Source organism: Coregonus lavaretus (genome assembly GCF_964263955.1).
Source record: "Coregonus lavaretus genome assembly, contig: SUPER_35_unloc_1, whole genome shotgun sequence".
Classification (NCBI taxonomy): domain Eukaryota; kingdom Metazoa; phylum Chordata; class Actinopteri; order Salmoniformes; family Salmonidae; genus Coregonus; species Coregonus lavaretus.
The window spans coordinates 1,069,110-1,082,828 of NW_028167181.1; the positions used below are offsets into that span (position 1 = coordinate 1,069,110).

General features: G+C 42.7%; 1 protein-coding gene across 1 annotated transcript in view; it reads right to left on the minus strand.

Annotated features, from left to right (window-relative positions):
• Positions 1-13,719, minus strand: part of galntl6 (polypeptide N-acetylgalactosaminyltransferase like 6) — a 41,831-nt gene that overhangs the window by 12,338 nt on the left and 15,774 nt on the right. The window contains exon 3 of the mRNA XM_084188519.1: positions 5,674-5,791. Within this exon, the coding sequence (XP_084044645.1) occupies positions 5,674-5,791 (118 nt within the window). The remainder of the gene's footprint in view (positions 1-5,673; positions 5,792-13,719) is intronic.

Below are 13,719 nucleotides of genomic sequence, written 5' to 3' on the forward strand. Positions count from 1 at the left end.
CAGAGCTTTTAACATTTAGACAGATGGGGGCGCAACCGTGTAATAATTACACTTCTGCTTGATTTGTGTGCTTATTGTACACTTCTGAATTCTCAATGCAAAATAACACCAATGACTCAAATAACACAGAGATTAACACAAATGTCTGAACCCCACTCCCACCTCTGTAAGAAGACTTATTGCAATCTTGCTTGGGAACTATTTTTATCGTTGCCATGGTTTCCAGTCAAGGAAGAAAGGGCTGCATTCCAATTACAAAGTGCACTCACTGACAGAACGAGAGCGATAGAGAGAGAGAGAGAGAGAGAGAGAGAGAGAGAGAGAGAGAGAGAGAGAGAGAGAGAGAGAGAGAGAGAGAGAGAGAGAGAGAGAGAGAGAGAGAGAGAGAGAGAGAGAGAGAGAGAGAGAGAGAGAGAGAGAGAGTATATTGAGACCCGGTATGATGGCAGGTATATCAGGAACAATAAACACAATGCTCCCTCACATCCATATACTGTGTTCTCCTCCGGATATCAAAATGGAATCACCTCTGAGCCGCAAACAAGCCAATTAATTAGTTCGGGAAGGAGGCTAAAGCCTGAACTACTCCTTGTAACGCTCTAACACACACACACGTGCGCACACGGTTGCGGACACACGGGCACACACACACACACACACACACACACACACACACACACACACACACACACACACACACACACACACACACACACACACACACACACACACACACACACACACACACACACACACACACACACACACAAACACACAAACATTATTTTGGGATGCTGGGTTCTGAGGAATGTATTGTACTGGAGCAGGTGGGGGAAATAAAACACTGGAGAACAGAGCGAGAGCAATTCTCCTGGGTAAAAGTCGTTCCAGTTTAATAAAGTTGTCTGGGAGCTGATTGACCTGTCTGGAGACTGAGGCAGGGGTACGGTGGGACAGGATGGAAATGAATGGACGAAAGAACCACATTGTTATGGGTCCATGACTGTCTAGACTCTAATATCATTGCAAGGTTGGTAGACTTCATTGTGTTTTAAATCATCTGTCTCTTTTAAGGGATTGTTGTGCTCAGATGAATGACGCAACTTTATATGTATTTTAAATATGTCCAATCAAATTCATTAAAGGTAAGGTGGGACAGTCACTGGATGAAAAAGGTGGAAGAGCCACATTGCTATGTGACCATGATTGTATCATATAACCTATTAGTAAATATTATTTATATTGTATCATATCCTGTCATATTGAATCAGAGATTAGTGGCATTTAATATGTGGTGTTACACACAGTGCCGATAAGGGCTAAATGGAAGCACCTCAGCATAGATAGAAGTGGATAGTATAGACCAGGGGTCGGCAACAGACAACAGGCGGCCCTCCGGCCAAAACCAGCCCGCGAGTGATAAAAAAAAAAAAAAAAGTATTATTATATATTTTGGAGGAGGGGTTTTCGTTTCTGGTTAAAAAAAATACTAAAATCACCAGAAATTTAGCTAGAAATTAGTTTCATTTAGGAAATCTGTTCACCAAGTATTCCCATGAATAAACAAAAGAGATACAATGTATTTGGAAAGTATTCAGACCCCTTGACTTTTTCCACATTTTGTTACGTTACAGCCTTATTCTAAAATGGATTAAATTGTTTTTTCTCGTCAATCTACACACAATACCACATAATGACAAAGCAAAAACAGGTTTTTTGAATTTTTTTGCAAATGTATTGAAAATAAAAAACAAAAATATGACATTTACATTAGTATGCAGACCCTTTACTCAGTACTTTGTTGAAGCACCTTTGGCAGCGATTACAGCCTCGAGTCTTCTTGGGTATGACGCTACAAGTTTGGCACACCTGTATTTGGGGAGTTTCTTCCATTCTTCTCTGCAGATTCTCTCAAGCTCTGTCAGGTTGGATGGGGAGCGTCGCTGCACAGCTATTTTCAGGTCTCTCCAGAGATTTTAGATCAGGTTTAAGTCTGGGTTCTGGCTGGGCCACTCAAGGACATTCGGATACTTGTCACGAAGCCACTCCTGCGTTGTCTTGGCTGTGTGTTTAGGATCTTTGTCTTGTTGGAAGGTGAACCTTCGCCCCAGTCTGAGGTCATGAGCACTCTGGAGCAGGTTTTCATCAAGGATCTCTCTGTACTTTGCTCCGTTCATCTTTCCCTCGATCCTGACTAGTCTCCCAGTCCCTGCCACTGAAAAAGATCCCCACTGCATGATGCTGCCACCACCATGCTTCACCGTAGAAATGCCAGGTTTCCTCAAGATGTGAAGCTTGGCATTCAGGCCAAAGAGTTCAATCTTGGTTTCATCAGACCAGAGAATCTTGTTTCTCATGGTCTGAGTCCTTTAGGTGCCTTTTGGCAAACTCCAAGCGGGCTGTCATGTGCCTTTTACTGAGAAGTGGCTTCCATCTGGCCACTCTACCATAAAGGCACAATTGGTGGGTGCTGCAGAGATGGTTGTCCTTCTGGAAGGTTCTCCCATCTCCACAGAGGAACTCTGGAGCTCTGTCAGAGTCACCATCGGGTTCTTGCTCACCTCCCTGACCAAGGCCCTTCTCCCCCGATTGCTCAGTTTGGCTGGGCGGCCAGCTCTAGGAAGAGTCTTGGTGGTTCCAAATGTCTTCCATTTAAGAATGATGGCCACTGTGTTCTTGGGGACCTTCAATGCTGCAGACATTTTTTGGTACCCTTCCCCAGACCTGTGCCTTGACACAATTCCGTCTCGGAGCTCTACGGACAATTCCTTCGACCTCATGGCTTGGTTTTTGCTCTGACATGCACTGTCAACTGTGGGACAAATCATGTCCAATCAATTGAATTTACCACATGTGGACTCCAATCCAGTTGTAGAAACATCTCAAGGATGATCAATGGAAACAGGATGCACCTGAGCTCAATTTCGAGTCTCATAGCAAAGGGTCTGAATACTTATGTCAATGTCATATTTCAGTCTTGTATTTGTAATACATTTGCAAGAATTAAAAAAAAAAACGTTTTCGCTTTGTCATCATGGGGTATTGTGTGTAGACTGATTCATTATTATTTTTTAAAATCAATTTTAGAATAAGGCTCTAATGTAACAAAATGTGGAAAAAGTCAAGGGGTCTGAATACTTTCCGAATGCACTGTATGTGATTGTGTCTACATCTAATCAAGTTATGAAATGATTGTTATTTTCAAATAAATCTATGTTGGGGCTTTTAGTTGTGGTCAATTTGCAGTGGAGAGTCCCTTGGAGAGTCCCTTGGAGAGCCCCTTGGAGAGCCCCTTGGAGAGCCCCTTGGAGAGCCCCTTGGATGAGTGAGGAAACTAATCAATTAAAGAGAAATTGCAGAAGTGGAGAAAGTCAAAGTTGCAGGTCCATTATATGATATTCTGAGAGAGCAACTTGGCATATATAACAACGCAATTAGAAATACCAGACGGGCTCATTTTTCGAACTTGATCACTAATAATCAGAATAATTTGAGTGTGCTCTGCTCGACACCATTGACGGCGTGATAAATCCTACCCCCGCAAACCTACAGTATGTGAACTTTCCTCTACATCTAAATGTGATGAGTTTGCGGCATATTTCACAGATAAGATAGCAAATATTAGGCTGGGTATCAGTCAAGCAAGACCTGATGAGAAGCTTGATGATATGTACCCTAGCCTACCACACAAAGGCACTATGGATTTTTGTCCCCTGGTTGACACAGACATGCTCTGGAAAGTGATATCACAACTTAAGCCTTCTACCTGCCTTCTCGATCCTATCCCCACCACCTTCTTCAAAACAGTTTTTAATTGCATATCTGAAGAAGTGCAAGCTATTGTTAATCACTCCCTGTTTACAGGCACTTTCCACACTGCACTAAAAACTGCTATGGTGAAACCCCTTCTAAAGAAAAGTAATCTAGATTCTTCAGCTTTTAGCAATTTTCGGCCAATCTCCAACCTTCCATTCTTAAGCAAAATGTTGGAGAAATTGGTTTTCAAAAGGCTAAATACATTTTTTAAGTGCCAACTGTATTTTTGAAAAATTCCAATCTGGTTTTCGTGCCCACCACAGCACAGAGACAGCCTTAGTTAAAGTGGTAAATGATCTTAGAGCCAACACAGATGCCAAACAGCTCTCTCTCCTTGTACTCTTGGATTTAAGTGCTGCATTCGACACGGTTGACCATGATGTCCTTCTGAAAAGACTGGAGATGTGGGTTGGCCTCTCCGCTCCAGTTCTAAATTGGTTTAGGACCTATTTAACCGGTCAAGACTTTTTTGTCACCCTTGGTGAACAAAACTCAGAGAAAATACATATCACATGTGGCGTTCCACGAGGTTCGATATTGGGTCCGGTACTGTTCAGTTTATACAGTATATGTTACCCCTTGGCAGGGTTATCAGAAAGCCCAGCATTGATTTTAACTGCTACGCAGACGATACACAACTTTACATTTCTGTGTCACCAGAAGATTTGAGCTTTATAGATAAATTATTAGACTGTATTAGTGATTGAAATACTTGGATGGCTCACAACTTCCTCCAGCTAAATCAAGACAAGACCGAGGTTCTTATTGTTGGAGCCAAAGCACAGAGAGAGAATCTGGACGCACATTTTAATTCATGGGCAATAAAGATAAAACACCAGGTAAAAAACCTAGGTGTTATTTTAGATTCTGAACTCAATTTCGAATGACACATTAGGAATGTGACCAAAATAGCTTTTTAACACCCGAGGAACATTGCCAAGGTGCGGCCATTTCTCTCTCAGGCTGATACAGAGAGACTCATCCATGCTTTTATTACAAGCAGGCTTGACTACTGTAATGCTCTCCTGTCTGGTTTACCCAAGAAAGCCATTGGTCAACTGCAAAACATACAGAATGCTGCAGCACAGGTACTGACCAACACCAGACAGAGAGCACACATTACACCGGTTTTAAGGTCTCTGCACTGGCTGCATGTGAGTTTTAACATTCATTTTAATATTTGTCTATTGGTTTTTAAATCAATCCATGATTGTGCACCCCAATACATGTCAGACATGCTTTTAAGTTATGTACCCAGTAGGTCCCTCAGGTCCTCTGGCACTGGCCTTTTAACTATCCCAAAGACTAGGACCAAGAGGCATGGAGAGGCAGCCTTTAGTTATTATGCCCCCAGCCTCTGGAATAGCCTGCCAGAGAACCTGAGGGGGGCCAAAACTGTGGACATATTTAAGAGATTTTAAAACACACCTTTTTAGCTTTGCTTGTCCTTAGGGTGCTTTTTAGTCATTACATTTGTATTGTTATTCTTTAGTTTTTTATCCTCTTTGTGTAGTAAATATTTCAGTTATTTTAATTGTTTTAATTAGTTTTTTCCTGTCTGAAATGTGCTGTTTAAATAAAGCTTGATTTGATTTGATTAGGCCACACGACAAGCCGCGCCGACTGAAATCGGCCCGCGGCTGAATCTAGTTGCCTACCCCTGGTGTAGACTGAAAGAAGAACTTAGCCCTCATGAGTAAGACTAGCAACCTTGGTCTCACAACATATTCCAGTTTCTCTACAGTGCTGTATGAACCTCTTGAAATGCTTGAATGATAAGACTTGTCCAGTCTTGAGAACATTGGTAAGAGAAATGTATGATTGGGAAACGCTATTTTCCCAAAAAAAATTGCTCACCTTGAACGATATCTCGTACTGCTCTCCGCCCCATATCTCCAAGCCAGTGTCGTAGCCACCCAGCTCCCAGAACCACTGGCGGTTGACGGCAAAGAGACCTCCGGCCATCACTGGAGACCTGTAGGAGAGACAGAGAGAAAATCCATGTCTTTAGCTTGTTGGTAAAGTTATTTTCTAAATCTTCTGATCAGCACAAAACTATGTGGTTTATGGTTATTTTAGTGTTATAAAGTGAACATCTACTAGGAGCAGCTACAGCTGTAGGTCTCAAGAGAGATGGACAGATAGAGAAACTGTACAAGAGAAACAGTGAGAGACAAAGAAAGAATAAAAGTGTTAGTTACCATGTTCAGATTTTATTATGCTAAAATAGAGCATAACATCCATATTCCCTTGACCTGGGGAATATATAAAATATGTATTCAATGCATACATTGAACGGTGACATTTGGTGTAATTCCAAGCATCCTAAATCCAGAGAAAGTCATCTACACTAGCAGTCTTTGTGGTATCAGACAGATAAACGTGTGTGAGTAATTTTTTAACAAAAATATAAAGTAACATACCTAATCCCTTGAGCTGGGAAAAATATGAAATATGTATGGTACATATATTGAAAGGTGGCATTTGAGCATCATAATCCAGCAACAATTATATTGCAGTCTTAGTGGAAGCATACAGACAGAAATGTGGCCCTCACATGACCCGCATCTCTCTGTTACCCCTGGATATGTAAATACACACCTTCTAAAACGCCATCATACATATATAGTAAAAACATGCATTCAGACAAAAGCCATATTGAGTCTTTACCCATAAATCCACTGGCTTGCAATAATAAAGGATGTTCCGTTCAGGCTTATCTCGGTCAAAGCGTTCATCTAATCACGACAAAGAAATACCAGTATCTCATGTTATGCCGACACCGACACTCGCGCAATCGATAAACTTCACAAAGAGCTTAAGCAGTCAAAAATCCCCATGATTGACACCTGACATGGCTATTTGCCTGACATTTCACATTTCCCACTGCAGAATCTACAGAAAGATCAAAGCAGACGAGGGATTGGTGCACAGTAAGCAGCATCTACTCCAAGGAGAAGCAACTTCCTTCCTATCAACAACAAACTGCTGCTACTAATAGTATTCTAATCCTTTCTCCCTGCTTATTCCTATGTTCCCTCCTTCCTCATTGTACTGCCCCAAACCTGTACTCATTGTTATTTCACACTCCCTTTCAGCAGGGCTTAAGCTCGGGGAGTGGATTTTGTTGGACCCTGACTCTGGCATGTTTGAATGTTTTTCCTTGTAGTTCTTCCTCGACGCACGGTGGAGAATCAGAGTAATCCTCCGGGTAATGGGAAGAGCTCTTTTCCTGCGTTTGAGTCGTTCCTCAGTAGCGACGAGGACGACGCGCCAATCTTCTAATAAAGCGTGGGAGGATGAAATACTGTAATGTAAGGAGAGGAGGCCAAAAAAGGAAAACACCACGGCACTTTGAATTACTGCGAGAGGGAGAAAGAGCGGCGGTGTCTTGATGCAAGGCTTGGATGGATGCAGAACGGCAGTGTGGAGGATAGGTCTAGAGTTTGAGCTGGGGAGCCGTTGAACTAGGGGTGTTTTGTAACCAAAATGCTCAGAATAAACAGCACCATGATGCAAAGCCACAACACAACAGCAAGCTTGACTCATTAAATCTCTTCACACCTCCTGATTCACAGAGAAAGCATCGCATTATATGGGCATCTTAGTCAACAAGAAAGAGCTTAAAGCCAAGAAAGTTTTGAGCAGTAAAATCCAAAATAGCAAAGGAGTTGTGGGAGGGATTTGGTGTCTTAAGGTTAGGCCTCCACAGATGGACAGTCTTTTCAATCCGAAAAACAGTTTGGTCTGACCCACTGATGAGTCAATTGAACCAAATGTTCCTTGTTCCAATTTTTTTTGTATGTCTCTATGACAACCATCATCTGCCCGTGCAAAAAAACAAGACAGAAGACAACAAGTGAGGAATTAACTTGTGTGTGGTGGTGAAGGCAGAGCCAGACGGAGGGAGCTCAGGGCCAAAATCTATTTGCTCTGCGGGTAATACCCTCAAGCCTGCTTCCCTCCAACTGAATATAGCGCTGAAATATATCAGTCCACTCAATTAAAGGAGCTAATGGAGGAGCAAGCTGAAATCATTACAGATTTTATCTTCTTAGCAGCCTTGCCAACAACAACTGAAAAACACTAGAGAATATAGCTTATTTGGGAAGTTAAAGTAGTTTATTTGTCGTCGACACTTCAACTTCTGGTTAAGGTGGTTGGAATGAGGGAATAGACAACATGCAGTACTAACTCACATAATATTCTTAGCTTAAAAAACCCACAACACTAGAATATTATTTGTGAAGTTAAAGGTGTCGTGGACACTACACTTTCTGGTTGTGGTGGTTGAAATTAAATAATCGACAAGGAAAATAGACATTTGGGTGCTGAATCCAAATTGAGTGGGATGGTTTGTGAGGTGATATAGAAGGTAATGAGAGCTGGTTCTTTAGCTGTGGATTTCTTTGTGGTTAGTGGAGGCTTTACACTGTTTGATCAGGCTGGATTGCTGCTGAAAGGCTCAGAGAGAGAGAGAGAGAGAGAGAGAGAGAGAGAGAGAGAGAGAGAGAGAGAGAGAGAGAGAGAGAGAGAGAGAGAGAGAGAGAGAGAGAGAGAGAGAGAGAGAGAGAGAATTAATATCCTTCATCTAAGCCTCCAGGAGGTTTACCTAACAAGGAGGAAGGAACCAACCTGCTATGAAGGGATGATCTGATTGAAGGAGGGCAACATTCAGACGTCATACAATTTATTCAAGGTTACCCTGATAGCCAAATTCAATATTGTAGGATTAATTAATTATACGCAAAGTCAGTGTACAAACAGATAAAACTGAGGGGGGCTGAGCTGAATATGTAGCATGCACGTTCCTTCTCCCGGCCGTAACACAATCCCAATCAAAAAGTAGTCCCTGGTCAAAAGTAGGTCACTATAGGGAATAGGGTGCCATTTGGGATGCAGACCACGTAGTCAAGAAACAAGGCCTGTCAGTCAAGATGATTTTAGTCAATCAAACCTGCCAGGGACAGAGGGCTAGCTCTAAGGAGATGTGATTACTTCAGTGTGGGTTCCTCCAGGAAGGATTGTGTCTGAGTTGAAAGGAGCAGCCAAATTGGATATGATATTGCAAGACTGCAGTGTGGTGGCTGTTATCGATCCCTTAATTAGACAGGGATCTCAGAGGGAACGTGTAGATCAATGAGGCTGAGCTGAGACAGAGGAGGCTGTATGTGTGTGTTCCTGTGTGTGTGTGTGTGTGTGTGTCTGTGGTTGGCCAGCCAGGTGAGTAAAGCAGAGGTCACACCGCCGCAGATTGAGGTTCTGAGTCAGTGGGGCGTGTGTGACCGGGTCAAGCTACTTCCTGGGGCTGACTGAGCCTCTCTGGCCTCCGGCCTGTGAGAACATAGGAGACTGGGAGGCCCAGCCCTGTGAATGACCTGATACCCACAGTAGGAACCTAATCACTGTAATCAAACAGTAAGACACACACAAGCACACAAATACATAGGCCTATGTAGACATACAGTACAAACACACACACACAGGCACACACACACACAAATGGACACTCACACACACTACAAGCCTCGGCTCACACAGCTCATTAACCTTAGGGTAATACATACCGTTCCTAGTGTTATCATACTGACACACCACTCTGACACAACACTACTCTACCCTCCAGCCAGTTGAGTCAGTACTGCACACTACACAGCAGATCACTGGTGTTCTACATTGATGTGTACATTATAGACCTTTGGGGAATAGCTTACAAACATGGCCTTAGCTGCTCTATTCATCTGAATATGTAACACATTTGTGAAAGGGAAAGAGGTAAGAATAGAGGAGCAGGGACGAAATAGAGCCATGAGTGCCATTGAATTGAGAAATCTCTCTCTCTCTCTCTCTCTCTCTCTCATGTGTATGTGTGTCTTTATATGTGTGTGGTTTCCTATGTATGGCCAATTCCTTGTGGAATTAGACTAGAGCTCAACCCCTGTGGGCGTCTGAACATAGCCTCATAATTACCAGACTGATTACCGCTGATATCTGTGTAGCGAACATGCATGTAAGCTCGCAAGATCAGGCAGTTTGCTAGTCTGAACATTGACTGTGTTAGGCCTACTGCTGCTAGGTAGCTCTCTCTCTGCCCTCCCCCTCCCCTCTGTCTGTCCTTGATTGCAGGAGTGAAGTCTGGTGTGCGGGAGTCAGGGTTCCAGCTGCAGCTCATTCACCATAATCACCTCAGCCTTTAAGACCCGGTCAAACTTGCCACTCATCGTCAGATCATAGTCAAGACGACCATGTTAGTCTCGCTGCCGACTCAACCTGTTTGTTTTCGCTCTTTGTGTTTTTGGCCTGTTCTATTTACTTTTCTCCTGTGCCACAGATTATTGGAACCTGACTCCTGCCTCCGCTTCACTCCTGCCACCACCATCTTGCTTTCCACTACCGGACCTCCCTTTTGGAGTCACCACGGACACTAGGACATTACGGTACCACACCTGCCCTGACCTGGATCTGTTACCCTCCCTGTAACCTGGACTTGCTCTTCCCCTATTATTGGAAACCTGGACTAATTGAACATTGTAAATAAACCTGTTAAACCTTCTCTGGCTTGGTGTAGTTGTCTGCATTTGAGTTCAAATCCAGTTAAATCATGACAGACTGACTAAAAGCGAATTAAGAAGTAATTCCACTCAAAATACTAATTATCTGATGTGATTAGTTAAATGCTGTTGGAATTAGTGCAACAGGCAAATAAAGCCATGTTGTTGAAACCTTCGGCCTCTCTCTCTCTCTCTCTCGGGAAATAAGTTTGAGTATATATCACATAATGTCTGTCCTGGGTTAAGCAGTGTAATGTGTGAACACTCTTGTCCAGGGAGAATCGGTTGTTTATGATTGGGTGAATCACACAGACAGATGTAGAAGAATAAACACAGTACACACACACACAGTACACACACACACACACACTGTACACACACAAATAGTTAGCAGGACTTTGACACCTCTCATGTATGGTTGTCATCCCCAGGTGCATCTTAACAGCACAGTAAAACAACAGAAGATTGTGTGTGTGTGTGTGTGTGAGGAGACAGTTTGGAAGGGCTCCCAGTCTCCCTCAGTCCAAACGATAGGGGAGCTCAGCTCCAACCTCTCTTTACTTAGGCTTGTCCAAATACAATTAATCATTCCCCTTCTCTTCTGTAGCGCAGACAGCCATAACTGTAGCTTTCAGTGGCTTAGCTTTAAAAAACCCAGGCATCGATTCGGAGGGCCTCTGTCTGTCGGCAAACACTTTGCACATCTCTGACGAGCTCAGCAACACCTCAATATGTTGACACCTATCTGTTTCTGAGCCACGCTCCCCAATTACTGCCACCTACCTGCCTGCCTGGAGATGCCAATCATTTTTAATTTACACAAGGGATGAGCTCTTAGATCCAATTATGGAAGGACCTCCACACAAATACTACATTTATGCAGCTTATAAACAATGTTCCCTCTAAACTGCGCCCGTGCGTGCTGTAGCCCAGAGACTGCCGTGCAGCTGCCATGCAGAAATATCCGCCCACAGAGAGAAGCGCGAGATAGAACTTCACTCAGCTTTCTACAGCAGTGGTCACCAACCGGTCGATCACAATCGACTGGTCGATCTCCAAGGCATTCCTAGTCAATCGGCAAACATTTCTGTAAAAAACCCAACGATAAAGCCTTACGGCTAGAGTACACTAGCACGTGGTTAATTGCCGCGGGCCGCTTAGGCCGCCCAGAGTGGCTCGCTTGTGGGCGTGCTGGCAGCATATGGCAGCATATAGCAGCACGTTCGATTGTACGTCAATAATTTAGCATAGCAAGTTTGTATGAAGGTCTGGCTATTAAATGGGTAAATAGTTTAATCTATTCTCCATTTCATGAATTTATTCACAATTAAATAGTAATATGCTCTAAAACGCTCTGATGATAAACAAACTTTGCTGCCCTGTTTACAATCATACACATGCCTGGGAGAACCTATTCAAGTAAGTAAATACATTTCGAAAATGTAAAAAAAAAAGTATGTATTATTAGCTAACTAGCTACAGTGCAGGCTAACGTAGCTAGCGTAGCTAACTAGCTATCTCGCCAACTTTACATACTGTATAGATAGCTAGCTAAGTGAATTAAATATCACCAGCTACCTAACATCATATTAGCTAGCTATCTTGATGTATTTATCACTGTAAAAAAACAGCCATGGAGGAGGGTAAAAGGATAGCAGCCACAACTGTCAAAGTGAGAGAGCAGGCTATTCTGGACAAGGCAGGTACTTTTGTGTAGTTCCAGTCCCTAGAAGTGAGGACGGAGATAATATCAACATAATAATCCGTTTGATTTGAGTATAATGAAGTCTGTTTCTTGTGAGGTTTTCTGTCCTCAGATACAGAGAGCTGTGAAAGCCTGTCTGCAGATGAAGAGGTCCCAATGAAGAGCAGTGGTTCTCAGTCCTGGTCCTGGGGACTCAAAGGGGTGCACATTTTTGTTTTTGCCTTAGCACTGCACAGCTGATTGAAATGATCAACTCATCATCAAGCTTCAAGTGGTATTTATGTATTCATTTGTGATGCTATCCTTGATACAATCCTGCTATTGCTCATTCATCTATCTATCCAATGTTATCATGATTTGTTATAAGGGATATTATACTTTAGTAATCCACAATGACCTGGTGATGTAAAAGTCTAATAATGACATTATCTTCCATATTCCTACAGATACCTTGTAACTGGAGATTCCTTCAAAATGATTGCTTACTGTTACCGTGTAGGACACTGCAAGGTTGGGTGACCAGGGCCATCTGGGACTTCCTCCTGGGGGAATTCAGGTGTGTGAAGGCTACCTGTGTCCTGCATAACTTAATGAGGATGGACACGAGGACCAGGAGGGGATCTGCAGCTCGCCACCATGTGCCAGAGGAGAGGTCTGCTGCTCTGCAGGATGTTTCAAGGATCGGGGCCAACAACGCAGCACGGGAGGCAATCCGTGTGCGGGAGATATTTACCTCCTACTTCTTCGAAGAGGGTGCTGTTCCCTGGCATCACCATAGACTACACTATACACAACCAAATGCTCTTTTAAGAGACATCCACATTGCAATAAGAGTATTCTTCCATTTACTTAGCTATGTCAACTGCAGTTTTTAAATTTCTTTCCTTTTGATTTCTACTTCTCAGGTGAGGGTGCTGTTCAGGTAAGGGTGATGTCTGTACAAAAACAAAACAGGCTCATTTAAGAGTCACCCAAATTGAAAACACTTAGAACAATTAGACACCCTATAACCCACACCTACACACTTGTGTATCAATCTGATTGATGGATTGTGTTGTGCAGTAAGCAGACTCAGGTGTATAACTGTGGCTCCTTCCACCTTCAAAGAATAGGCAAGAGGACCAACCATGGAGAATAGTAAGACACTTCATTATTTATATTTATATAACTACACTATATTGTTTGTCCTCATGTGTCTGTGCATGTTTTCAGTATAAAGTACTCTGTAGCCACTTAGTGTGGACACCAGGTGAGATCACACACACAGAGTCCTGTTGAACACTGTCTCTTTAACTACCTGATTTTCTCAATAACAGTCTCTCTCCTTCACATCAACCCTCTCCTCCCTTCTCCCTAAATCCTCTGGGTTATCAAATCAAATCAAATGTTATTGGTCACATACACATTTTTAGTAGATGTTATTGGGGGTGTAGCGAAATGCTTGTGTTCCTAGCTCCAAAAGTGCAGTAGTATCTAACAATTCACAACAATACACACAAATCTAAAAGTAAAAGAATGGAGCAATGTCGGATCATTGACTAAAATACAGTAGAATAGAATACAGTATATACATATGAGATGAGTAAAGCAGTATGTAAACATTATTAAAGTGACTAGTGTTCCATTATTAAAGTGGCCAGTGATTCC